Raw genomic sequence first — 27,366 nt, 5'->3', positions numbered from 1 at the left:
AGTGTCTTAGACTGCTGCGCCACTCGGGAGGCCCCATCCACAAAGTTTTTAATGCTGATCAATTGCCTTGCACAAAGTATCAAAATACAGAGAGGTGTTGGCAAGAGTCTGGCCGTGCTGCCGCTCCAGTTTCAACTGTTCTGCCTGCGGCTATGGAACCCTGACCTGTTCACCGGACGTGCTTGTTGCACCCTCGACAACTACTATGATTATTATTATTTGACCATGCTGGTCATTTATGAACATTTTAACATCTTGACCATGTTCTGTTATAATATCCACCCTGCACAGCCAGAAGAGGACTGGCCACCCCTCATAGCCTGGTTCCTCTCTAGATTTCTTCCTAGGTTTTTGGCCTTTCTAGGGAGTTTTTCCTAGGGAGTTTTTCCTAGCCATCGTGCTTCTTTCACATGCATTGCTTGCTGTTTGGGGTTTTAGGCTGGGTTTCTGTACAGCACTTTGAGATATCAGCTGATGTACGAAGGGCTATATAAATACATTTGATTTGATTTGATTTGAGTCTGTTGTCCTGCTAATAGCCCATAATGGACTGTTATAATACATGGTGTCCAGGTCAGGATAACCAAAACATTTCTTTATTAAAGACTATCAGAAAGAATGTTGGTACTTATTTATTTCGATCTAAAGCCATGAATGAGTGAGTCACTCAGTTTTATGTAGGTGCTATATGACTGCGCCATCAACTTGATTATTTAGCAGACATCACTTGCTTATATTCAGTCAACACATATATCTTAATAAAATCATGGAATATAATTTAACATTTTTGTTTCTCTTAGAATAAAAACCTTAGTGTAACAACAGTTGTAGTAAGTATTGCTGACGAGTAGAAACAAAAAAAGAAGTGTCTTTTTCAGGGCGTGCGGGACAGAGGAATATCAATTCTTACACTGTTGTTAATGCATTGTATTACTAATTAGGCCTCATGTTATTTACCGTTTTCATTCTCTGAGTGGAAACGTTGTTTGCAGAGTTCACAACCTGCTAGACTGTGAGAAACAAGTTTTGGTTATCATTTACAACTTGTTAATTTTTTTCATTGTCTTTTGTTTGGAGTGCTCCATGTGAGCAATGATGGGTCTGGTTTCTCGGTCTTGTTAATGTTGAGGGGGCATGAGTGCCTGAGCACACATAGACGTAGCATACCTGGCCTGCTGCGAATAAATGCAATAAAGTGCCCATTTGGGAATGTTTGATTTCTGATTGTCTTTCTAACCACATCCTCTACTAATAAGCTGAGCTTCTCAGTCATTTTTTCTTCACCTCACACAGTAAGTCAACGAAGTCTGTTTCCTAAACATCCATTGCGAATGATAGCCTAATAGTTCCTTACAGTGGGCCTGCGTGAAAGAGTAAAATATCATCATCTGATGATTCCATACTCATACTGTATATCAAGTGGAAGCGTCATAGAATAGCTTTCCCTTGCGCAAAAACAGCCGTCTGTCCCTCGGAAAACTCTGAGGGCCTGGAATAGGCTAGTTGATACAATGTTGCACTTCACTAGCGGTAGCTCAAGACCAATAGAAATGCAGGCAGACCGGCTGTAGCGCAATGAATGTGATTCAAAGAACCAAATAAACAATCAGTATATTTTCTACTGTTTTTATTTGTCGGCTTTATGTATTTTTACTTGGTTGACAAACGACTACATTGGCCATCTCTGCGTTCCATGCGCTCATTTCAGCTACAGTGCATTCGGAAAGTATCCAGGCCCCTTGACTTTTTCCCAATTTTGTTACGTTAGACTTATTCTAAAATGTATTAAATAATTTTTTCCCCTCATCAATTTACACACAATACCCCATAATGACAAAGGGAAACAGGTTTTTAGAAATTTTTGCAAATGTATTAAAAATTAAAAACAGATATCTTATTTACATAAGTATTCAGAACCTTTGCTATGACACTCGAAATTGTGCTCCGGTGCATCCTGTTTCCATTGTTCATCCTTGAGCTGTTTCTACAACTTGATTGGAGTCCACCTGTGGTAAATTAAATTGTTTGGTCATGATTTGGAAAGGCACACACCTGTCTATATAAGGTCCCACAGTTGACAGTGCATGTCAGAGCAAAAACCAAGCCATGAGGTCGAAGGAATTGTCCGTAGAGCTCCAAGACAGGATTTTGTCGAGGCACAGAACTGGTGAAGGGTACCAAAAAAAATCTGCAGCATTGAAGGTCCCCAAGAACACAGTGGCCATCATTCTTAAATGGAACCGCCAAGACTCTTCCTAGAGCTGGCCACGTGGCCAAACTGAGCAATCAGGGGGAGAAGGGCTTTGGTCAGGGAGGTGACCAAGAACCTGATGGTCACTCTGACAGAGCTCCAGACTTCCTCTGTGGAAATCAGAGAACCTTCCAGAAGGACAACCATCTCTGCAGCACTCCACCAATCAAGACTTTATGGTAGAGTGGCAAGACGGCAGCCACTCCTCAGTAAGGCACATAGCGGCCTACTTGGAGTTTGCCAAAAGGCACCTAAAGGACTCTGACCATGAGAAACAAGATTCTCTGATGAAACCAAGATTGAAATCTTTGGCCTGAATGCCAAGCGTCATGTCAGGAATAAACCTGGCACCATCTCTACGGTGTAGCATGGTGGTGGCAGCATCATGCTGTGGGAATTATTTTCAGTGGCAGGGACTGGGAGACTAATCAGGATCGAGGTAAAGATGAACGGAGCAAAGTACCGAGATCCTTGATGAAAACCTGCTCCGACTGGGGCAAAGGTTCACCTTCAAAAAGGACAATGACCCTAAATACACAGACAAGAAAACGCAGGAGTGGCCTCAGGACAGCCAGAGCCTGGACTTGTACCAAATCGAACATCTCTAGAAAGACTTGAAAATAGCTGTGCAGCGACACTCCCCATTCAACCTGACAGAGCTTAAGAGGATCTGCACATAAGAATTGGAGAAACTCCCCAAATACAGGAGTGCCAAGCTTGTAGCGTCATACCCAAGAAGACGTGAGGCTGTAATCGCTGCCAAAGGTGCTTCAACAAAGTACTGAGTAAAGGGTTTGAATACTGATGTAAATGTGATATTTCAGTTTTTGTTATTTTTATACATTTTGAAAAATGTATGAACCTGTTTTTTTGCATTGTCGTTGTGGGGTATTGTGTGTAGATTGATGAGGGGGAAAAAACGTTTTAATCAATTTGAGAATTATCCTTTAACATAGCAAAATGTGGAAAAATAATAATTTCCGAATGCACTATATATAGCCACCAATGATCACGGTGTATCAGTGTTCGTATGGCAGAGGCTGGTGCTCTCGTATTAGTTACATTTTTTGTTTTATATTTTTTGCCTTTTAATTAAGATTTTTATGATTAACCACTTGACAAAAATTGAGAAACAAAAATGTTATTTTTGAAATTAAACTGTTCCCAGAAGATGCATACATAACTGGCACGCAGATCGATAATGGTAGGATAAATTGTTAGCTTTCCCATACTTGAAACTCATGCGCCTCCTATGAAGTCTTAATAAAATAATAGCCTCTGTGGTTGGATTTTCATACAAGGTAAGACATGCCTCATAATATGATGTAAATCATTCAGGTTTCAAACAATTAAGTAAGTGCGTACTGCCTCCAGCTCTCATTGTAGAGTGGTGCTGAAAGCTTGCCTACCTTTGTTTTTTCTCCTGGTCAATTTGGCCGGCAACAATTTTATTTATGGGCTTTTCATTTTATTAGACAAAACCCGTCAATTACCGGCTAACGGAAATCCTGACACACACACACACACAAACACACAAATTGTCATATAGGAAGGAGCTCTTTGAACAACGATGCATTTACGTGTCCTCTAAACTCTTCCTGCCTTCCTCTTCATCTTTCTCTCGTCTTTCTGTGCCCATAGCTATTTTCCCGGCCTCTAGTTTATCCTTACACATCAATTCAGTCCCCTTTCCTGAAGGTAGTATTGCATGGTGTGGTATAGTGTTTGTGTGTACAGAAAGCGAATTCTTTAGTTTTTATTGTTCATCGTTTCCATGATTTCTTAATGGCCTTTTATGACTCAGTGGTGTACATGACTTGGTTTCATAAGTCATGCACCCAGGTTGCGTCAAACAAACAAAACACTAACCTTTTCAAATGCCAGGGCCTCACTCTCCAGTAACTCATATTCGTTATAATATAATAGGCAAAACTAATCTTAGATCAGTACATCTACTGTTTATGAATACAGGCCATGATCATGTCTTTATCCATTTTTCTCATTTGCTCTTTGCATGAATTTTCTGTTTGTTTTCACACTGCTTCTGTCTCTTCAGCCTCCTTCATTGCCTGCTCCTCTACTGGATGCTATTTGTCAGGCACTCTGAAGACACACACAGATTCATGTGAACCCAATGCCCACTGCTGACCCATGTCCTTGTTTAAATGTCCATGACTCTTCTGTCCATTCAGGTTCTCACTCGCAGAGCACTCTCATGTTTGCCAGCATTTTGTTGTTTTTATTTGTTTAGCTTGTGTTTCAGATTAAATGTAAAGATGATGATGGTGATGATGATAGATGCTGCCTGTTTTTTCTTGGTTTGACTTTATATGGTCAAAGCTAGTATAATATACAGGTAAATTTGCACTTCTGAATTTTATTGTGACAAAGTAAATTTAGGCAGATAGCAGCTGCTTTTAGATTGTCACGTCCTGACCAGCAGAGGGAGCAATTGTATTAGTTTTGGTCAGGATGTGGCAGTGGTTTTTGTGTTATGTGTAGATTGGTTGTTGGGCTCTCAATTGGAGGCAGGTGGTTCTAGTTACCTCTGCTTGGGAGTCCTATAAAAAGGTGTGTGTTTTCCTTTGGGGTTGTGGGTAGTTGTTTTTGCACTGCGTTTTGTGTGCCTGCGAAACTGTTCCTGTCGTGTTTATTGTTTTTTTTCCTGTGGATGCTTTACTAAAAATATGAGTATCCACATTCCCGCTGCGCCTTGGTCTTCTCTCCACTACGACAAACCTTACAGATAGGCTATTATACTGGGCAGTGACTTACATGGGATTGGCCACCATAATGATGAGCTAAATTTTTCGGGGGGGTCCAAAATATTGCAATACATTCCATTCTAACTTGCAGTGAGTGTATGATGCTTTTCTTCATTGTTTGTGATGTCTCTGTATAACCTCTATACTGCATGGCCGTATTGACAGCTGAAACAGAAAACGGTGGAGCTGACGCGAGCATGCCAGAAGCAGTATGAGCTGGAGCAGGAGTTAGCCTTTCAGAAGATCGACGCCAAGTTTGAACCGTATCCCTATTACCCAGACCATGTGAGTCCATCCATCCAGAACCCTCATGAGCCATCTCTCCATTCAGTTGTTGCCTTAGGGTCCGCCAACAATGGCACCCTATTCCCTATACAGTGCAATCCTTCTGGTCAGAAGTAGTGAACTATACACTGAGTGTACAAAACATTAAGGACACCTGCTCTTTCCATGACCTAGACTGACCAAGTGAATCCAGGTGAAAGCTGGATTAACCTTATTGATGTCACTTTTTAAATCCAATTTAATCAGTGAAGATGAAGGATAGGAGACTGGTTAAAGAAAGATTTTTAAGCCTTATGACCTGGATGTGTGCCATCCCGAGGGTGAATGGGCAAGACAATGGATTTAAGTGCCTTTGAACAGGGTATGGTAGTAGGTGCCAGGCGCACCAGTTTGTGTCAGGAACTGCAACACTTCTGGGTTTTTCACGCTCAGTAGTTTCCCATGTGTATCAAGAATGTTCCATTACCCAAAGGACATCCAGCCAACTTGACACAACTGTGGGAAGCATTGGAGTCAACATGGGTCAGCATCCCTTTGGAACACTTTTGACACCTTGTAGAGTCCATGCCCAGACAAATTGAGGCCATGGGGGGTGCATTTCAAGATTAGGAAGGTGTACACTCAGGAAATAAGATGCCATTTTGGATGCACCCTTGGAATCTGCATGAATTCATGATTCATTTTCTCTCTCTCTCACCAGGAGTTGGAGGCAGAGAGCTTCCTGGAGGAAAGCCCTTACATTGGAAAGGCACGACACAAGAGGAACGCGGTGGCTTCAGATGGCATCCAGAGTCATCAGATGCCAACTGCAGGCCACATAGAGACAGACAACCCCAGGCAAGACGTGGCCAAGATCAGCTCCAGAGACTGCAGCCAAGAACAGACTAAAGGTACAGAAGAGGGAGTATGGTAAAGTTCGTCCTACTAGATGCTGATCTTGGGTCAGTTAAGGTTTTTCTCCTTCTAATGGGTAAGGTTCGAATTGGAGAAGGGGAAGCTGATATGGTAACACAAGATTTTCCTATTGTCTGTATCACCCTGCCTACACCCTGTATGTGAAGTGAACTACAGGTTGTTCCTCTGACTGTTGCTGACTGACGTGAGTGTTAGGTGAGGTGTAGTTAGGTGAGTTCTTGTTTGTGTGACTGTGTCCCCAGCCGAGGAGTGTCTGCAGCAGTTGCACAGGGAGATCGAGGAGGCAGAGCAGCAGGTCCTCAGGGCCGGTGGAGAGCTTCGCCAGCTGCAGGAGACACTCTCCCAGAAACAGGTGCGACACCGGCGAAGCTCGGCTCTCCTATTGTCTGTGTCCCAAATGGCACCCTATTTTCTATATAGTGCAGTATTTTTGTCAAAATTAATGCACTTGGTCGTTCCATCATTTGTCCCTTTTTGGAAGTGTAACTTTGAATTTTATTAAAACATGTTTTACCTAATTTTAACATTCTGTCATGAAGAGCACATGTTCAATTTAATAAAAAACATGTTTCCATTTCAAGAAGTTCAATAAAAAAATGATTAGTTAGTGCCAAATAAAGTGACAGGGTTGATGATTACATCTCAAATCAGCCATAAATCCCATTGACAGGGGGTATGGATGCTTGTTGTGTGCAACAAGAAGGGGAAATTGAATGAGTAGAACCAGCTCACATGTTGCGCTATGATTTGACAATTAGATTTTCAATGTTACTTTTTTTAATATTAATGATGTAAAGGCCCCAGTTTAGAGGACCTGCGTGATTCTGGTACTGGTTCTGACCTTCATCTTGGCTTATAAATTGATCTTTGGATACTGTAGATCGAAATGGCTTGCTGTCACGGGTGTCGTAGGGTAGAGACCAAGACGCAGCGGGAAAATGTACACATCTTTTTTATTTGGTGAAGAAGGAAAACACATAACACGTATACAAAACGAACTTGACAGTCTTGTCAGGCAAACAGCTAAACAAGAACAATCTCCCACAAAAACCCATGAAAAACAAACTCCTAATTATAGGACCCTCAATTAGAGGCAACAATAACCAGCTGCCTCCAATTGAAGGTCCAACCCCAATTAACTAAACATAGAAATACAAAAACTAGATAGAACAATGACTAATAAATCAAATACCCCTCTACCTAAACACACCCTGAACCACATAAAACAAACACCCCCTGCCACGTCCTGACCAAACTACAATAACAAATAACCCCTATACTGGTCAGGACGTGACACTTGCATTGCGCACAGTAGTTAATTTTTTTGCGCCTATGTGAAATACAGTATGATGGGAAATCTGAAACTACTTGAAGCTGGGATTTCCCTCCTACCATTTAATTCGCTCTTCTGACTGTCCATAAACTCCTGGCTGAACCTTACGTCACAGCCACTGACAAAGCACGTGCCTGTAATCCTTATTGTAACGCAACAGGAGATGGTGGTTTCATCTCTATAGCACATTCAGAGATTGATTTATAGCCATTAATCTAAAATAATTCACACATTTTAAACAAAAAACACCTTGGTTGTTATAGATTAATAGGATATGAAAGCGAGTTCCTAACGAGTTCAGGAAGCCGAACGTGTGACGTTCACAGTGGTGGGGGCTGATGTTTTGATCAAGAGAGACCATTAGAAAATATGCACATTTTCTCTTAACACTAAACATACAAATATGTATTTTACAGTTATAAGGAAGGTGAAATCTTAGTTAGTAGTTATAATTTGATTATACTATATTGAGAAAGCATATAAGTCATTTCAAGCCTTCATAGTTTTGTTGAATAGGAAATATGTCTCAAAATATTTCATATTTTTATCATATTTGTACTGTTTGCTTGAGCTTGTGTCCTCAAAAGTGACTACACCTCAGCAATTTATAACTATTTACTAGAAAGGTGAGTTTGAACCTTTCTTGGAGTATGCAGCATTACTGTTTATAGTCCTCTTGTGATAAATAATTACTTTGGGGATTACTTAGATCACGTTCAGTTTACGTAACAGGCTTGTCCTTAAAATTAGGGACATGACACTCGAAATGAGCTAATGTTGTGTCAAATGGACGATCCTATCCAACCTGGCATGCTGTAATTAGATGCGAAATCTTTTCTTAATTTATAGACAAATCAACACTGATAAATAGGCTATGGAAATGTTGCGTGTATTTGTTTCTGTCAATTTCATTTTCATACTATAGCATAGCTGTCTCTCTCCCCTTCATGCTTTCCTTGTCAATTCATTATCTTATAGCCTACTTTTGGAAAGCCTAAGGTAGGCCTAGGTTTTTTTTATATATATTTTAAGGAAAGCATAAACATTTGCTCTTGTGTCTGACATATAGTATGCTTGGCTTTGATTGACAGGTCCTTTTATGGGTGTGTGCATGTGTGAGTTCACTGATTCTCTTCTCTATAGGCCTATATGTCTATTCAGAAAGTTTCCTAAAGTAGCCTTTAATAGGAATCAAACGCTCTTGTCATGATTTCATCTTGTAAAAGGACTATTTTCAGTAAAGGTCCTTTCTCATCAAGTCCGTTATTTTCGTCCAAATAATTAGGAAGACATTTTTTTGGATGAACACATGTTTTGTTTATGACACCAGTCACACCAATTGCGAAATATCAGCCTGCCACAATCCGTCAATTATTTATACAGCACAGGTTTGATATTTGCATCTTTTCACATGGGAAAATAATATGTTGACCAATATAAATTATTATCTGGGCACTGCCACTGACAGGTCTGTGGGTTCGCTGTGTGAATTAATTAATACATTTCTCTCTGCCTGTTTTTTTTACGTTTGCAGTGCAGCAAAGTAGGAATTTTGCCAATGTGATCACATAACACCAGAACTAGGCTACATATCGCTCAGGCTATATAATATACTGCTCAAAAGAAATAAAGGGAACACTTAAACAACACATCCTAGATCTGAATGAAAGAAATAATCTTATTAAATACTTTTTTCTTTACATAGTTGAATGTGCTGACAACAAAATCACACAAAAATAATCAATGGAAATCCAATTTATCAACCCATGGAGGTCTGGATTTGGAGTCACAATCAAAATTAAAGTGGAAAACCACACTACAGGCTGATCCAACTTTGATGTAATGTCCTTAAAACAAGTCAAAATGAGGCTCAGTAGTGTGTGTGGACTCCACGTGCCTGTATGACCTCCCTACAATGCCTGGGCATGCTTCTGATGAGGTGGCGGATGGTCTCCTGAGGGATCTCCTTCCAGACCTGGACTAAAGCATCCGCCAACTCCTGGACAGTCTGTGGTGCAACGTGGCTTTGGTGGATGGAGCGAGACATGATGTCCCAGATGTGCTCAATTGGATTCAGGTCTGGTGAACGGGCTGGCCAGTCCATAGCATCAATGCCTTCCTCTTGCAGGAACTGCTGACACACTCCAGCCACATGAGGTCTAGCATTGTCTTGCATTAGGAGGAACCCAGGGCCAACCGCACCAGCATATGGTCTCACAAGGGGTCTGAGGATCTCATCCCAGTACCTAATGGCAGTCAGGCTACCTCTGGCGAGCACATGGAGGGCTGTGCGGCCCCCCAAAGAAATGCCACCCCACACCATGACTGACCCACCGCCAAACCGGTCATGCTGGAGGATGTTGCAGGCAGCAGAACGTTCTCCACGGTGTCTCCAGACTCTGTCACGTCTGTCACATGTGCTCAGTGTGAACCTGCTTTCATCTGTGAAGAGCACAGGGCGCCAGTGGCGAATTTGCCAATCTTGGTGTTCTCTGGCAAATGCCAAACGTCCTGCACGGTGTTGGGCTGTAAGCACAACCCCCACCTGTGGACGTCGGGCCCTCATACCACCCTCATGGAGTCTGTTTCTGACCGTTTGATCAGACACATGCACATTTGTGGCCTACTGGAGGTCATTTTGCAGGGCTCTGGCAGTGCTTCTCCTGCTCCTCCTTGCACAAAGGCGGAGGTAGCGGTCCTGCTGCTGGGTTGTTGCTATATATATAAAATTATAGGCCTGCTAAAGTGAATCTAGGCGATCATAAAAGACAGAGAAAACAAAATCTGCACAGATTTCGATAAAGAACTCAAATTCAAATGTAGTGTCAAAATAACCACCAATTGCTTCACAAAATGTATCAATGGCTGATCATTAGGCCATGGTCTCTATATCCCCCTTAAAACTTTCCTTGTCAATGTATATGATAGGCTACATTGATTTAGCATTATCCTATGATGTAGACTATTTTTTGATATCCTACAGAAATAATTTGAAGCTAAGGCAAGTGTTTTTTAAAACGTTTTTGGGAGAAGACAAATGTGATTTGCTTATGTGTCAGAGTGAGATGCGCTGCAGGTGGCTTTGATTGATGTGTCCTTTTAGGTGGGTGCGTGTATGAATTGACAAATGATCAATGTCCATTTAGAAAGTTTCCTCAAATAGGCCTAGCCTGTCTGGACTTCATCTCTTTAATCAGATAGAAAAAAAAACTGTCTCGTTGCAGGGTCAGCATGTGCGGAATGATGACAGGTGCCAGTTTTGTGTTTCCTCTCTTATTAAATGGGATGCAACTCATTACAGAGTCCTCTCAAGCCACTTTGAACAACATATTGCCACAGAGAATGACTCCGCAGCATTGGTGAAGTTATGAGAATTAATTCGGAAAAGTGGAGGGAAAAACGCATCAGACTTGGTGTGAATGGGTTAGTGCATCAAAATCTGTATTTTTTTGGGGGGGGGGGGGGAATTCCTCTCCAATCTGACATTTCTTAATTTGTATACTAGTCTAATATTCATATGTAATAACTTTTAATAATAAAATGCTACTGACAATAAGGAAGTGTAATGGTATCAGTGTAGTTGCAGGGAAAATTCACGTGTTTCTTTTGAGTCTGATATGCGCAGATATCCCCTCCACCGGTTATGTCTCGGTGACCGTGTAGATTGGATTGGCACTATCCAAAACATTTTTTTCTAATAATGTAATAACAGTATCCAGTAGTCCCAGATCTGTTTGTCCTGTTATGTCAACTCTTCATCACTCCTTGTCACTTATTGTCATGCCAAAGAGTTGACATGATTGCACAAACAGATCTGCGACCATGCTACAATAACAGCACTGTTCCACATCAACTAGCCTAATCCATCCCGGACACTTCTAAAAGCCTCTTCTCTCCATCCTTTATCTAGGTGTCCAAGGCAGAGAAAGAGCAACTAAGGCAGAAGCTCCACTGGAGGATCCAGCAAGTGAGGCAGCTGAGAGATGAGGCGGAGGCTCTGGAGGGCCAGCTGGAGATACAGAGAGGGGAAATGAACCGAACCCAGGGAGAGCTGGACCACCTCCAGGGCCTACTCAACACACTGGACCCCAGGGACCCCCAGCATGTTAGTACTTTAGATAGATAGCTACTAGCTCTGGTCCAGGTCGTTAGTGTGCATTCCTCCACTAACGGTCTCGACCAGAGCTAGCTATCAGCATCACTTTACACCACCCGCACCACTGACACACTGCAGAGCAGAGCAACTTATTACATATTGAATACACCAAACTCACAGGATACACCACTTTAGAACCTTTTTAAACTAGTCCCTTCAGTTGCATACACTGTTTTAGTACTTTTCTGAACGAATCCCCACAGTTGGATACACTGTATTCTGGCACTTTAGCAAGTGTTTATTCATACTGAATATGGCAAATTCACAGGATACACCATTTTAGAACTTTCCTAATCTAGTCTCTTCAGTTGCATACATTGTCTTAGCCCTTTCCTTGGATACACTGTTTTAGCACTTTTCTAAACTAGTCCCTTCAGTTGGAATTGATGCAGCACTTCAATATGCAGGGTCGATGTACAGGGGTACGAGGTAGTTGAGGTAGATATGTACATATAGGTAGGGATAAAGTGACTGGGCAACGGGATAGATGATAAACAGTAACAGCAGCGTATGTGATGAGTCAAAAGAGATTAGTGCATAAAGGGTCAATGCAGATATTCCGGGTAGCTATTGGTTAACTATTTAGCAGTCTTATAGCTAAGCAAACTTTGTGCATCGGTACCGCTTGCGGTAGCAGAGAGAACGGTCTATGACTTGGATGGGCCTTCCTCTGACACCGCCTGGGCCGTATGCACTACCCTCTGTTGCGGTTTGCGGTCAAATGCCAAACAGTTGCCATACCAAGCGGTGATGCAGCCAGTCAAGATGCTGTCAATGGTGTCAACCTGTTCCACAACATCCCTGTCGATGTGAATTGTGGCGTGTTCGGCCCTCTGTTTCCTGTAGTCCATGATCAGCTCCTTTGTCTTGCTGACATTGATTTAAAGGTTGTTGTCCTGGCACCACACTACCAGGTCCCTTACCTCCTCCCTGTAGGCTGAGCTTCGTGATCAGGCCCACCATTATCTTGTCGCCCGGCCACGCAGTAGTGGGTTAACAGGGAGTACAGTAGGGGACTAAGCACGCACCCCTGGTGGGCCACCGTGTTGAGGGTCAACGTGGCGGATGTGTTGTTGCCTACCCTCACCACCTGGGCGTGGCCTGTCAGGCAGTCCAGGATCCAGTTGCAGAGGAAGGTGTTTAATCTCAGGGTCCTTAGCTTAGTGATGAGCTTGGAGGGTACAATGGTGTTGAACGCTGAGCTGTAGTCAATGAACAGCATTATCACATAGGTGTTCCTTTTGGAAAGGGCAGTGTGCGTGCGTGCGCGTGCACGTGTACATATATACAGTACCAGTCAAAAGTTTGGACAGCTACTCATTCTAGGATTTTTCTTTATTTGTACTATTTTTTACAATGTAGAATAAAATGAAATAACACATGAAGTAACCAAAAAAGTGTTAAATAAATCTAATTATATTTGTGAAGCACGGGGGTGGCAGCATCATGTTGTGGTGATGCTTTGCTGCAGGAGGGACTGGTGCACTTCACAAAATAGATGGCATCATGAGGAATGAAAATTATGTGGATATATTGATGCAACATCTCAAGACATCAGTCAGGAAGTTAAAGCTTGGTCGCAAATGGGTCTTCCAAATGGACAATGACCCCAAGCATACTTCCAAAGTTGTGGCAAAATGGCTTTAGGACAACAAAGTCAAGGTATTGGAGTGGCCATCGCAAAGCCCTGACCTCAGTCCTATAGAAAATTGCAGAACTGAAAAAGCGTTTGAGAGCAAGGAGGCCTACAAACCTGACTCAGTTACACCAGCTCTGTCAGGAGGAATGGGCCAAAATTCACCCAACCTATTGTGGGAAGCTTGTGGAAGGCTACCCAAAACGTTTGACCCAAGTTAAACAATTTCAAGACAATGCTACCAAATACTAATTGAGTGTATGTAAACTTCTGACCCAATGGGAATGTGATGTGAGAATTAAAAGCTGAAATAAATCTTTCTCTCTACTATTATTCTGACATTTCACATTCTTAAAATAAAGTGGTGATCCTAACTGACCTAAGACAGGGAATGTTTACATGGATTAACTTCTATGGGCTACGTGGGATGCTAGCGTCCCACCTGCGGGACACAGCCAGTGAAATATCAGGGCGGCAAATTCAAAAACAACAAAATGTCATAATTCAGCTTTCTCAAACATACAACTATTTTACACCATTTTAAAGATACACTTCTCCTTGATGTAACCACATTGTCCGATTTCAAAAAGGCTTTACTGCGAAAGAAAAACATTAGATTATGTTTGGAGAGTACATGGACAAAAATAATCACACAGCCATTTTCCAAGCAAGGACATGTGTCAATAAAATCCAAAATACAGCTAAATGAAGCACTAACCTTTGACGATCTTCATCAGATGACACTCCTAGGACATTATGTTACACAATACATGTATGTTTTGTTCGATAAAGTTCATATTTATATCCAAAAACAGCATTTTACATTGGCGTGTGATATTCAGAAAATGTATTTCCACCAATACGCCCGGTGAATGTGCACATCAATTTACAAAAATACTCATCATAAACGTTGACAAAATATATAACAATTATTTAAAGAATTATAGATAGACTACCCCTGGATGCAACCGCTGTGTCAGATTTTAAAATAGCTTTACGGAGAAAGCACATTTTTCAATATTCTGAGTACATAGCTCAGCCATCACGGTGAGCTATTCAGACACCCGCCAAGTTCGGGGCAACCTAAACTCAGAATTAGTATTAGAAATATTCTCTTACCTTTGCTGATCTTCGTCAGAATGCACTCCCAGGACTGCTACTTCCACAAGAAATGTTGTTTTTGTTTGAAATAATCCATATTTATGTACAAATACCTCTGTTTTGTTCGTGCGTACAGATCACTTATCCAAAGGCATAATGCGTGAGCGCAGTACCAGAGACGAAAAGTCAAAATGTTCCATTACCGCACTTAGAAGCATGTCAAACGCTTGTTTAAAATCAATCTTTATGGTATTTTTAACGTAAAATTGCGATAATATTCCAACCGGACAATAGCATATTCATTCAAGAAGAAAAAGAAGGAACGGCATGCTCATGTAACCGCGCATATCCAATCCCTTTGTTGCCAGGCAGACCACTCAGTAACTGAGCTCCTATTATCTGCCCAGTGACAGGAGAATGCTCAAACCACTTTCTGAAGGCTTTAGACAGCCTTAGGAAATGCAACGTCACCCCACAGACACTGTAGCTTCGATAGAGAATCAAAAGAAGAACTACAATACTCAGACTTTCCAATTCCTGCTTGGATTTTCCTCAGGTTTTTGCCTGCCATATGAGTTCTGTTATACTCACAGACACCATTCAAACAGTTTTAGAAACTTCAGTGTTTTCTATCCAAATCTACTAATAATATGCATATTCTAGTATCTGGGCCAGAGTAGTAACCTGTTTAAATTGGGTACGTTTTTCATCCGGCCATGAAAATACTAGCCCAGACAGGTTAAATGTCAGGAATTGTGAAAAACTGATTTTAAATGTATTTGGCTAAGGGGTATGTAAACTTCCGCCTTCAACTGTACTGCCCTTTCCCACCAAACGCAACATGCAACATTTTTTAAGATTTTACTGCGTTACAGTTCATGTAAGGAAATCAGTCAATTGAAATATATTCATTAGGCACTAATCTGTGGATTTCACATGACTGGGCAGGGGCCAGGCCAATCAAAATGAGCCTTTTCCCTACAATAGGGCTTTATTTTAAACAGAATTCCCTTTATTGTCCACAGCATAAGGTGCACCTGTGTAATGATCATGCGGTTTATTCAGCTTCTGCCATATCCAACAAGCGTCAGAGCTGGTGTTGTAGGATTCGATCTTGGTCCTGTATTGACACTGCCTGTTTGATGGTTTGTCAGAGGGCGTAGCGGAATTTCTTTTAAGTGTCTGGATTAGAATCCCGCTCATTGAAAGCAGCAGCTCTAGCCTTTACCTCGGTGCGGATGTTGCTTGTAATCCGTGGCTTCTGGTTGGGATATGTATGTACGGTCACTGTAGGGGCAACGTTGTCGATGCACTTATTAATGAAGCTGGCAACTGATGTGGGTAACTCCTCAATGCCATCAGATGAATCCCGGAACATATTCCAGTCTGTGCTAGCAAAACAGTCCTGTAGCTTAGCATCTGCTTCATCGGACCACTTCCGTATTGAGTACTTTCTGTTTTATGTTTTTGCTTGTAAGCAGGAATCAGGAGGATAGATGGTCATATTTGCCAAATGGAAGGCGAGGGAGAGCTTTGAATGCATCTCGGTGTGTGGAGTGAAGGTGATCTAGAGTTTTTTGACTCTAGTTGCACAGGTGACATGCTGGTAGAAATGAGGTAAAACGTATTTCAGTTTTCCTGCATATAAGTCACCAGCCTCTAGGAGCACTATAGAGCTTATGGCCCTATACAGCTCATTGAGTGTGGTCCTAGTGCAAACATTGGTTTGTGGTGGTACTATAGACCAGTGGTTCTCAAACTGTGGGGTATAGAACTGCAAGAAAATTTGCTTTAAAACTGGAACAAGAAAAAATGCGCCCCATGACAAAGTGTAAAATTGCCACCAACAAGAGGGGTGTGAACAGTTTGTTTCATGAGTGCTTGTGCCCATAGCTATAGACAAGGGGCGGGGGATGTTCCCCAATGCTGGAAGGGGGAGCCACAGTGAAAAAGTTTGGGAACCCTTGCATACACAGCTATGAAAAATATAGATGAAAACTCTCTTGGTAAATAGTGTGGTCTACAGTTTATCATGAGGTATTCTAACTCAGGCGAGCAGAACCTGGAGACTTCCTTAATATTAGAAATTGCGCGCCAGTTGTTGTCAAGAGACACCCACCCCCCCTATGAGCTTCCTCGACGTAGCCGTTCTGTCCTGCCAATGTATAGAAAAAACATCTTGATTTATATTTACCATGTCATTGTTCAGCCACGACTTTGAGAAACATAGGATATTACTGTTCTTCAGATCACGTTGATAGGATAGTCTCAAACAGAGTTCATCCAGTTTATTCTCCAGTGATTGCACTTTTGCCAATAGAATGGAGGGTAGAGGCGATTTATCCACTCTCCGACCATAGTCTTATCAGGTGTCTATAGCGCCGTCTCCTCTTTCGAGTGTCTGGGATTTGGGCCTGGTCCGTGATAATCAATATGTCTTTTGCCTCCGACTCATTGAAGTAAAAGTCCTCGTTCAAATGGCGGTTAGTGATAGCTGTTCTGATATCCAAAAGCTGTTTTCGGACATAGGAAACGATGGCGGATACATTATGTACACTTTTATTTTATTTTATTACAGCCAAACAATACACAAAATAGCACAATTGGTCAGGAGCCCGTAAACGGCCGCCATTCCCTCTAGCGCCATTATTCATTACTCTGATAATTCATACTCTAATGTTTATTAGATTTACATCACTTTTTTTTTGTATATATCCCTATAGTGTTATGCTATTTTAGCAGACACTCTTAGCATACACACTTATTTCTTGCTTGCATAACCTACATGAAACAATTAGCCCTGTTTACACGTTACATTGGAAATGCATGTTTTTTTTTTTTTACTTTTAACCACAGATAGCATAACACTATAGGGATATTACATTGCAGAAAAACAACATGTGAAGAATGTTAAAAAGACCTGTTGGGGCTACAGGTTAGCAATGAACCCCGAGCCGGGATTGCTAACAAGGCTGGAAATTCAAAACATCAAAAATCTAATAATTTCAATTTCTCAAACAATCAACTATTTTACACAATTTAAATGATAAACATCTCCTTAATCTAACCACATTGTTCGATTTTCAAAGAGGCTTTACGGCAAAAGCATAAAGTTAGATTATGTTAGGACAGTACATAGCCACAAAAGTACAAACATCCATTTTCAATTCAAGGTCAGGCGTCACCAAAAGCAGAAACCAGCTAGAATTATGCACTAACCTTTGTCAATCTCCATCAGATGACACTCCTAGGACATTATGTTATACAATACATGGATTTTTTGTTCCATCAAGTTCATATTTATATACAAAAACAGCATTTTACAGTAGCGTGAAATTCAGATTTTTTTCTTCTCTGAAATGCTTCCGGTGAACATAACAAAATTACTATTCGAAAACATTGGTAAATTATAATATTGTCATTCAAAGAATAATATATTATCATCTCGTAATTGCTACCGAATGGCCAGATCTCAAAATAACTTTACTGGGAAATCACATTTTGCAATAAACGGGGTGCTATGCTAAGAACAACAGGCTATGCTATACAGTTAGCATCATCTAAAATCGATAATAACATTGTAAATACCCCCTTACCTTTGATTATCTCCATCAGAAGGCAGGATCCCAGGTCCGGAAGGCATTCCAGGTCCGGAACAAATGTGCTTTCTTTTGACAAAGTTCATAATTTATGTCCAAATAACACCAAGTACTTAGCGTTCATTATGCTCCCACAAAACGTGGTGGGTGGCTGGTAAAATCACGCCGAAAAGCTAAAAAAACCTAGTAAATAATCTATTTATGTTCGTTGAAACATGTCAAATGTTGTTTAGCATTAATCTTTTGGTCCATTTTTAACGTTAAACATCAGTAATATTTTCACACAACCTATCCTATGTCTAGATAAAAAATGATGACAAACTCACGTTTCTCAGATTTATGCGCAGGCGCAAAAAAATGAAGTGATGACATGTCAACTTCCTTGGATTCTAATTTGCTCTCTGTTTATCATAGACGCTTCAAACAACTTTATAAAGATCGTTGACATCTAGTGGAAGCCGTAGGTGTTGCGAAATGAATCCTTTCTCACTATGGTATCTATAAAACAATGACACTAAATAGTACAGTCACAAAATTCACATTTTTTTTGATCTATTTTTCACAGGTTTTTGCCTGCAATATGAGTTTTGTTATACTTACAGACACCATTCAAACTGTTTTAGAAAATTCAGAGTGTTTTCTATCCGAATGTGTTAATAATATGCATATCCTAGCTTCTGAGTTGGTGTAGGAGGCAGTTAAAAATGGGCACATATTTTTTTCAAAATGTCTCAATACTGCCCCCGAGCCCCAACAGGTTAAAAAGAGGTTTAGAAAACAGGAAAAGGCATTTCGGGGGGCAGGACGAACACAGGTTGCGCAGCCACTCTTTTTGTTTTATCTGCCCCTCCTGATCGTGGACTTTAATCATACATTTCCAGAAGACATTCTCCATATGTGTTCTTATTTCTCTTGTCAAAACGTTTTGAACTGTTTTCAACATACATGAAGATGCACATGTAATCTAAATCCATAAAAAGTAACATATTTCATTTGTGGAACCTCGGTCACAAACAAATAAGTGCACATTGCTATATTTCCATCGCACCTGCATGTGTCAAAGCTTAACTTGATGGACCTCTCAGAATAATTCATTATTTTGACCTTATGGGAATTCTGTGGGAATTATTCCATGGAAGCAACAAGTGAGAAAAAGGGGCTGCTGTGCCTTTAAAAAAAGTCGGAGAGTTCTCTGGGGAATCACCAGGCATTGTCATAGCCTATCCATGCATGTTGATTGGTCAACAGGGCGACTTCCTGTGTTGATTCGAAGAGAGAGAGTGGAGTAGATGAGGGAAGGGGTTAGGAGGCGTGCTCAGGGTGTGTGGACTAAAGAGTGAAATCCTAAAGAAGGGGAAACTTCAGCCCCTGAGCCTGTAGAGCTGGGGGGTTGGACCTAACCGTGAGGGAGGGAGTCAGGAAATGCAACGTCTTCACCCGGGGGCCTCCTGTAGATTCAGGGGGAGCAGAAGCAGATGAGAGCTGGCTGACTGGATGCATCTGCGGGGATGCAAACCAAAGAGTAATCTGACTGCACTGATTTCTAGTGAGTACTGCAACTTGGCCTTGGGAGGGACTGGCCAAATTTTTCATCTTTTTCTCCCCCTCTCATATCTTCTAACTCTACTGTGTTCTAAATTGAAGAGAATGTTTAAACAGAAACATATTTGTTATTGCAACCGTTACTAATATGTAACAGGACTCTGGGTGAAAGGTTATTCTGAAGGTTTTCCAAAAATGTTGTTCTTCCCCTGTCTTGATTTCATATTTGCATCACTCTTCTGTAAACAGGAAAACACAGTTTTTCTTGCTATTACCTAAAATTACTGCACTGTACTGTTATAGTTTGACCTACTAAGCATTTTTACAACACTTCTTTTTTTGGCCAATACACAGGTCAAATATGACAGCCGTCACTTAACATAAAGTGACCGACTAGTTATTATATTTAGTGAACAATGTGAAGTGAATTATAATTAGGTTTGTTGTGAAATTGTTCTTGCTCTGTAACAGAGCTGAAGTAATGAATAAGTAAGTTGGCCAGGTCAGGAAGGATTGAGTAGGGAGCATAAAAGTCCTCTTCTGCATTAGTGTGGGGTGAGGTCACTCACATTCCTCTTACTTTGGTCACCTCTGATATGCCAAAGCTAGTGTTTTCACTCTGAAATAGGGTTAACATGATACCCATAAAAAGAACCTACACAGTTATGTAAATGTGATGGGATATTAGTATTTTTCTTGCTTTTCATGGCATATGCTCACGTTTTGTATCAGTTAACTTACCAGAGGAATGAACTCTTCAGTAACCTATAAACCACATATTTCCTTCCTCCTTTTTGTCTCCCTTTTGCTCTCTCCAAACGGGCGCATACACACACACACACACACACACACACACACACACACACACACACACACACACACACACACACGTGAAAGTGTTATTGGTTGTGATTTCATGATTTTCATCATGTGATAATTTAGGGGTTTTCCACTTTTATAACCAGTGCTTAATTTGATCCGGCACCTCTGAGTTTGGACTGTTTCGTTCCGCAAACCATTTGCCAGGATCCAGTACCTCTCTTGGCATGAATTTTGTTTTACTGTTTGCAATGTACCCATTCTGGTAACACTTTACAATAAGGTTCCATTTGTAAAGGACTTCCAAAAAGTTTGTAATTACGTTATTAACAGTTATTTAATCATTTGTAAATGCATTATAAACCTTTAATAAATGTTATAACAAATTGGTCAAAATAGTTTGATTTCCAGTCAGTGCTTGCCAAATAGTAAGCCACTATTTACCTCCAGCTATTGACCATTTATAAATTCACCTACAAATGCGTGTAATATTGAACCCTTATGTATCATCATGCAACCTTATTTTCAATAGTTGCACAATTGAGCACAGTTGGAGGAGGTATCCTTAATCTTACAAGTGTTTAAGTGCATTTATAAGTGGTTAATAACTGGAGGTAAATATTGGCTCACTATTTGGCAAATACTGACCAGTTATTGCACAATTTTGACCAATGCGATAACTGTTTAATGGTTTATAATACATTTGCAAATTATTAAATAATCATGAATAATGTAATTATAACCCCTTTACAAATGGAACCTCATTGTGAAGTGTTAACAATATGGTAAATTCTAATAAAAGCAGAGTTAATTAAAGTTACCTCTGTAATTATCCTGCCCCCTAAAAAAATGTAGCGTGAACGTGGCTGATATTCTAAGAATTGAATAGAGTTGGGCCTGCCTGGATTTATGGTTTGCGCAATATTGTAACCATAGACAAACGCCTGGCCATTGCTGTGGTGAGAGAGAGAAGCGTGCCTGCATCTCTCACAGAACTAGAATGACATTCACTTTCTATGATCTCACTCTGCTCTGATAGACATGAGCCTGCAACTCTCATTTCACCAGCATTGCACGTCATCATTTATTTCCATATAAAATCATAGGCACGGGAAGGGTGCTGGAGGTGCCGCAGCACCCCGGATGATACATTTAAATATATTTGTTGAAGTTATTTCATTCCTGCTGTCTGTTAAGAAATAAATGAACAAATTTGGAAGACTACACCAGGAGTATGCCTATAATTTAGCCACATAGGATCAATAGCTTTTTTATATATATTTTTTTTAAATAGCCTAGCTGTGGATTGTGTGTTACCGAATCCCAAATCAAATTTTATTCGTCACATACACTTGATTAGCAGATGTTATTGCGGTTGTAGAGAAATGGTTGTGTTTCTAGCTCCAACAGTGCAGTAATATCTAACAAATTACATAACATATACCCAATACACACAAATCTAGGAATGATTTAGAAAGTAGGAGAGTCTGAATGAATTCAGACTATATACATATGGACAAGCGATGTCAGAGCGGAATGGACTAAGATACCGTAGAATAGTATAGAATACAGTATATACATTTGAGATGAGTAATGCCAGATATGTAAACATTATTAAAGTGACTAGTGTTCCATTCCTTAAAGTGGCCAGTGATTTCTAGTATATGTCGATAGGCAGCACCCTCTAATGTGCTAGTGATGGCTGTGTAACAGTCTGATGGCCTTGAGATAGAAGCTGTTTTTCAGTCTCTCGGTCCCAGCTTTGATGCACCTGTACTGACCTCGCCTTCAGGATGATAGCGGGGTAAACAGGCAGTGGTTTGGGTGGTTGATGTCCTTGATGATATTTTTGGCCTTCCTCTGAAATCAGGTGCTGTACGTGTCCTGGAGGGCGGGTAGTTTGCCCCCGGTAATGCGTTGGGCAGACCACACCACCCTCTGGAGAGCCCTTGCGGTTGTGGGCGGTGCAGTTGCCGTACCAGGCGGTGATACAGCCCGACAGGATGCTTTCAATTGTGCATCTGTAAAACGTTTGTGAGGGTTTTGGGTGACAAGCCAAATTTCTTCAGCCTCCTGAGGTTGAGGAGGCTCTGTTGCTCCTTCTTCATCACACTGTCTTTGTGGGTGGTCCATTTCAGTTTGTTTGTGATGTGTATGCCAAGGAACTTGATGCTTTCCACCTTCTCCACTGCGGTCCCGTCGATGTAGATAGGGGGGTGCACCCTCTGCTATTTCCTGAAATACACGATCATCTCCTTTATTTTGTTGACGTTGAGTGAAAGGTTGTTTTCCTGACACCACACTCCCAGAGCCCTCACCTCCCCCCAGTAGGCTGTCTCGTCATCGTTGGTAATCAAGCCTACTGCTGTTGTCGTCTGCAAACTTGATGATTGAGTTGGAGGCGTGCTTGGCCACGCGGTCATGGGTGAACAGGGAGTACAGGAGAGGGCTGAGCACGCACACTTGTGGGGCCCCAGTGTTGAGGATCAATGGAGTGGAGGTGATGTTTCCTACCTTCACACGTCAGGAATTCCAGGACCCAGTTGCACAGGGCGGGGTTCAGACCCAGAGCTTAATGATGAGCTTGGTGGGTACTATGGTGTTGAATGCTGAGGTATAGTCAATAAACAGCATTCTTACATAGGTATTCCTCTTGTCCAGATGGCATTGGCACTTTTTGTAGTCTGTGATTGTCTGTAGTCCCTGCCACATACGTCTGAGCTGTTGAATTACGATTCCACTTTATCTCTATACAGACGTTTAGCTTATTTGATTGCCTTGTGGAGTGAATAACTACACTGTTTATATTCTGATTTGTAATTCATATATACAGAATTAAAAACAGTACATCCTGCCAGCATGTCCACAAGCGAGCCACTCAGGCGGAAAATGATTCGTGGAAGAGAGCGAGGAACGAGATGAGAATAACAATCCAAGCTATTTGCTCTGAGACCGGCATAATAATGTACTGAAACAAGCAGGGAGCAGGTTTCAAACCCTCAACATTCTAGCCTGAAGTCCAGCACGCTATCGACTGTGCCCAAATGTTTTAATTGGGGTTGGGACCGATTGTGGCTAAAAACACTATCAATTGTAATCTTTAACGTGGAAAGGGGAAAAAGTATTATTATTAGTTTTTCACAAGCAGGATGGGCTATTAGTTGAACAATAGACTATTCAACCTTTTACTAAAGAATTGTCTAATAGTCGAGCGAGGTGTGAACCCCCCCCCCCCCCAACTTGCAACAAATCATTTGTATCACATCTACCTACAGTCGTGGCAAAAAGTTTTGAGAATGACACAAATATTAATTTCCACAAAGTTTGCTGCTTCAGTGTCTTTAGATGTTTTTGTCAGATGTTACTATGGAATACTGAAGTATAATTACAAGCATTTCATAAGTGTCAAAGGCTTTTATTGACAATTACATGAAGTTGATGCAAAGAGTCAATATTTGCAGTGTTGACCCTTCTTTTTCAAGACCTCTGCAATCCGCCCTGGCATGCTGTCAATTAACTTCTGGGCCACATCCTGACTGATGGCAGCCCATTCTTGCATAATCAATGCTTGGAGTTTGTCAGAAGTTGTGGGTTTTTGTTTGTCCACCCGCCTCTTGAGGATTGACCACAAGTTCTTAATGGGATTAAAGTCTGGGGAGTTTCCTGGCCATGGACCCAAAATATCGATGTTTTGTTCCCTGAGCCACTTAGTTATCACTTTTGCCTTATGGCAAGGTGCTCCATCATGCTGGAAAAGGCATTGTTTGTCACCAAACTGTTCCTGGATGGTTGGGAGAAGTTGCTCTCGGAGGATGTGTTGGTACCATTCTTTATTCATGGCTGTGTTCTTAGGCAAAATTGTGAGTGAGCCCACTCCCTTGGCTGAGAAGCAACCCCACACATGAATGGTCTCAGGATGCTTTACTGTTGGCATGACACAGGACTGATGGTAGCGCTCACCTTGTCTTCTCCGGAAAAGCTTTTTTTTTTCAATCCCTGTATCTTTTGCAGAATATCAGTCTGTCCCTGATGTTTTTCCTGGAGAGAAGTGGCTTCTTTGCTGCCCTTCTTGACACCTGGCCATCCTCCAAAAGTCTTCGCCTCACTGTGCGTGCAGATGCACTCACACCTGCCTGCTGCCATTCCTGAGCAAGCTCTGTACTGGTGGTGCCCCAATCCCGCAGCTGAATCAACTTTAGGAGACGGTCCTGGCTCTTGCTGGACTTTCATTGGCGCCCTGAAGCCTTCTTCACAACAATTGAACCGCTCTCCTTGAAGTTCTTGATGATCCGATAAATGGTTGATTTAGGTGCAATCTTACTGGCAGCAATATCCTTGCCTGTTGAGCCCTTTTTATGCAAAGCAATGATGACGGCACGTGTTTCCTTTTAGGTAACCATGGTTGACAGAGGAAGAACAATGATTCCAAGCACCACCCTCCTTTTGAAGCTGCCAGTCTGTTATTCAAACTCAATCAGCATGACAGAGTGATCTCCTGCCTTGTCCTCGTCAACACTCACACCTGTGTTAACGAGAGAATCACTGACATGATGTCAGCTGGTCTTTTTGTGGCAGGGCTGAAATGCAGTGGGAATGTTTCTTGGAGTATCAGTTCATTTGCATGGCAAAGAGGGACTTTGCAATGAATTGCAATTCATCTGATCACTCTTCATAACATTCTGGAGTATATGCAAATTGCCATCATACAAACTGAGGCAGCAGACTTTGTGAAAATTAAAATTTGTGTCATTCTCAAAACTTTTGGCCACGACTGTACACACATCTACCTATATAATGTTCTGAAAAAAAGATATATATATATATATTGGTCATGGCTCCCGAGTGGTACAGTGGTCTAAGTCACTGCATCTCGGTGCAAGAGGCTTTACTACAGTCCCTGGTTGGAATTCAGGTTGTATCACATCTGACCGTGATTGGGAGTGCCATAGGGCAGCGCACAATTGGCCCAGCGTCATCCAGGTTTGGCTGAGGTAGGCCATCATTGTAAATAAGAATTTGTTCTTACCTGACTTGCCTAGTTAAATAAAGGTTACACTAAGACATAACATTTCTGCACCATAATTTTCAAATTCTTGTCTAACCAATACCCAAATGGAGATAAAGGGAAAATAAAAATCTAATTGATTTATCAAGACCAGTCCGCATGCTTGCCTCAGAGCAGCAAGAAATGGTGCTAAAATAGCTGTAGGCTTTTTCTTCTAACTTCAATATGCTCTTTAAAAAAAGACCTACACCATTTTTAACAGCACATTACTCAACACTAGTGAGACTCATTTCGCCTATGGTAGGCCTTCAGTATATTGAATTTTTTTATTTTTTTTCAATGATGTGACTCTCCGCCAATAATTACATTTAGAGGATTGGAGGACTCCAAATTTTTATCTAAGGGGCATTTTCTGTTATATTCTCACATATCCTAAGGGGCTTTTATATAATTCTAAATGAATAAATAATAATTGCTTTGTTTAAAAAGTAACAATATTTTGGAGAGGATTTCGTTTTCATTTAACCTAGTGAGCGACAAAAAGGCAATTCTTGAACATGGGGTGAGACATTCTCACCAATTTGTAAATAAAGCCAGTTTGTTATTTAGAATGATTTATTTCTGGAGAAACCTAACTTGATTATTTAGCAGACATCACTTGCTTATATTCAGTCATCACATACCTTATAAATATCATGGAATATTTGAACATTTTAGTTTCTCCATGCTTGTCTCAGAGCAGCGCGAAACGGTGCTGAAATAGACGTCCACAGCGGCAAGGTTATGTATTCTGTGCCCACTCGTGGTATCTCTCATCGGTTAAACATCCTTGGAATAGTTCTCAGAACATTAACCCTGTGTCACGTCCTGACCAGTAGAGGGTGTAGTTGGGTCAGGACGTGGCAGAAGGGAGTGTGTGTTTTATTGTTTCATTGATTTTGGCCGTGTGACTTCCAATCAGGCACAGCTGTAGAGGGTTGTGGTTGATTGGGAGTCACACATAAGTTGCCTACGTTTCCTTTGTGTTTCGTGGGTAATTGTGCTTGTCACTGTGGTTGCACCTGACAGGACTGTGTTGGCTGTCAGTTTTGTTGTTTTTGTAAATTGCGTAGTGTTCGTTTAATTAAATATGACGAACCCTAACTCCGCCGCATTTTGGTCCACTTCTTCCATAGACAGCCGTTACACCATGTGTGTTCGCTTGTTTTGTACGGTTCTGTAGTTTCGACCCAATGATTTGTCTGACAAACAAAGAACTTTGTGTCCTGCAGGCCCAGGCATGGATCAAAGCTGGACATTCAATAACGTCATCTTCACAGACTAATCAACCGTGGCCCTTGAGTAATTTGCTCAAAATTGCTACAGAAAAAAGGAGGAAGATCAAGAAGATTAACGAAAGCATGAAGATGTTGATGAAGAAATGCTGTTTTGAGTTAGAAATGTAACACTTTAGAGTACTTAAGCATCGAATACATTGCAAGTTGAGGGATTTTCACAACAGTAGCCGGGCTATGAAAAGTCTTGTCCTGCTAATAGGAAACATTTGCATGATGGGCTACACTCTTTATTGTAACCACAATGTCACACATCATTTGTTTCTACCTTTCCAATTACTTTTAGAGTTTGGGATTTACAAATGTGCGCTTTCATTATTAGTTACATTGTTTTATTTTGAATGTGCAGACTTATTTTCTTAAAATTATTGTTTAATCTAGGATGCTACATTTTTGACCAGTTGCAACTGTAAGTAGGCTTAATAAAAAAAAATCCTACTTCTATTAGGCTGTTAAGCCTCATAACTGGCTGAGGTAGGCTAAGTTATATAGGTCTAGGCTCCGAAGAAATAGACTCCAATTAAGCCCTCTTGTTGTTTGTAAAGTCAAATTAAAATGAAGATTATTGTTGAAATGAATTGCTTGATTGGTGTAGGTTCCGTCCCTCTCTTCGCCCCAACCTGGG

At 41.1% G+C, this 27,366-nt stretch overlaps 1 protein-coding gene across 7 annotated transcripts in view; it reads left to right on the top strand.

The window, feature by feature from the left end:
• The window catches only part of cntrl (centriolin), a 114,745-nt gene that overhangs the window by 27,438 nt on the left and 59,941 nt on the right, over positions 1 to 27,366 (top strand). For all 7 annotated transcript variants that reach the window (XM_045708117.1, XM_014174804.2, XM_014174803.2 and 4 more), the window contains 4 exons: positions 5,182 to 5,301; positions 6,002 to 6,191; positions 6,459 to 6,568; positions 11,460 to 11,654. In XM_045708117.1, the coding sequence (XP_045564073.1) occupies positions 5,182 to 5,301; positions 6,002 to 6,191; positions 6,459 to 6,568; positions 11,460 to 11,654 (615 nt within the window). The remainder of the gene's footprint in view (positions 1 to 5,181; positions 5,302 to 6,001; positions 6,192 to 6,458; positions 6,569 to 11,459; positions 11,655 to 27,366) is intronic.

Source organism: Salmo salar, chromosome ssa26, assembly GCF_905237065.1.
Source record: "Salmo salar chromosome ssa26, Ssal_v3.1, whole genome shotgun sequence".
Taxonomy (NCBI): Eukaryota; Metazoa; Chordata; class Actinopteri; order Salmoniformes; family Salmonidae; genus Salmo; species Salmo salar.
This window is presented reverse-complemented; position numbering and strand designations above follow the sequence as displayed.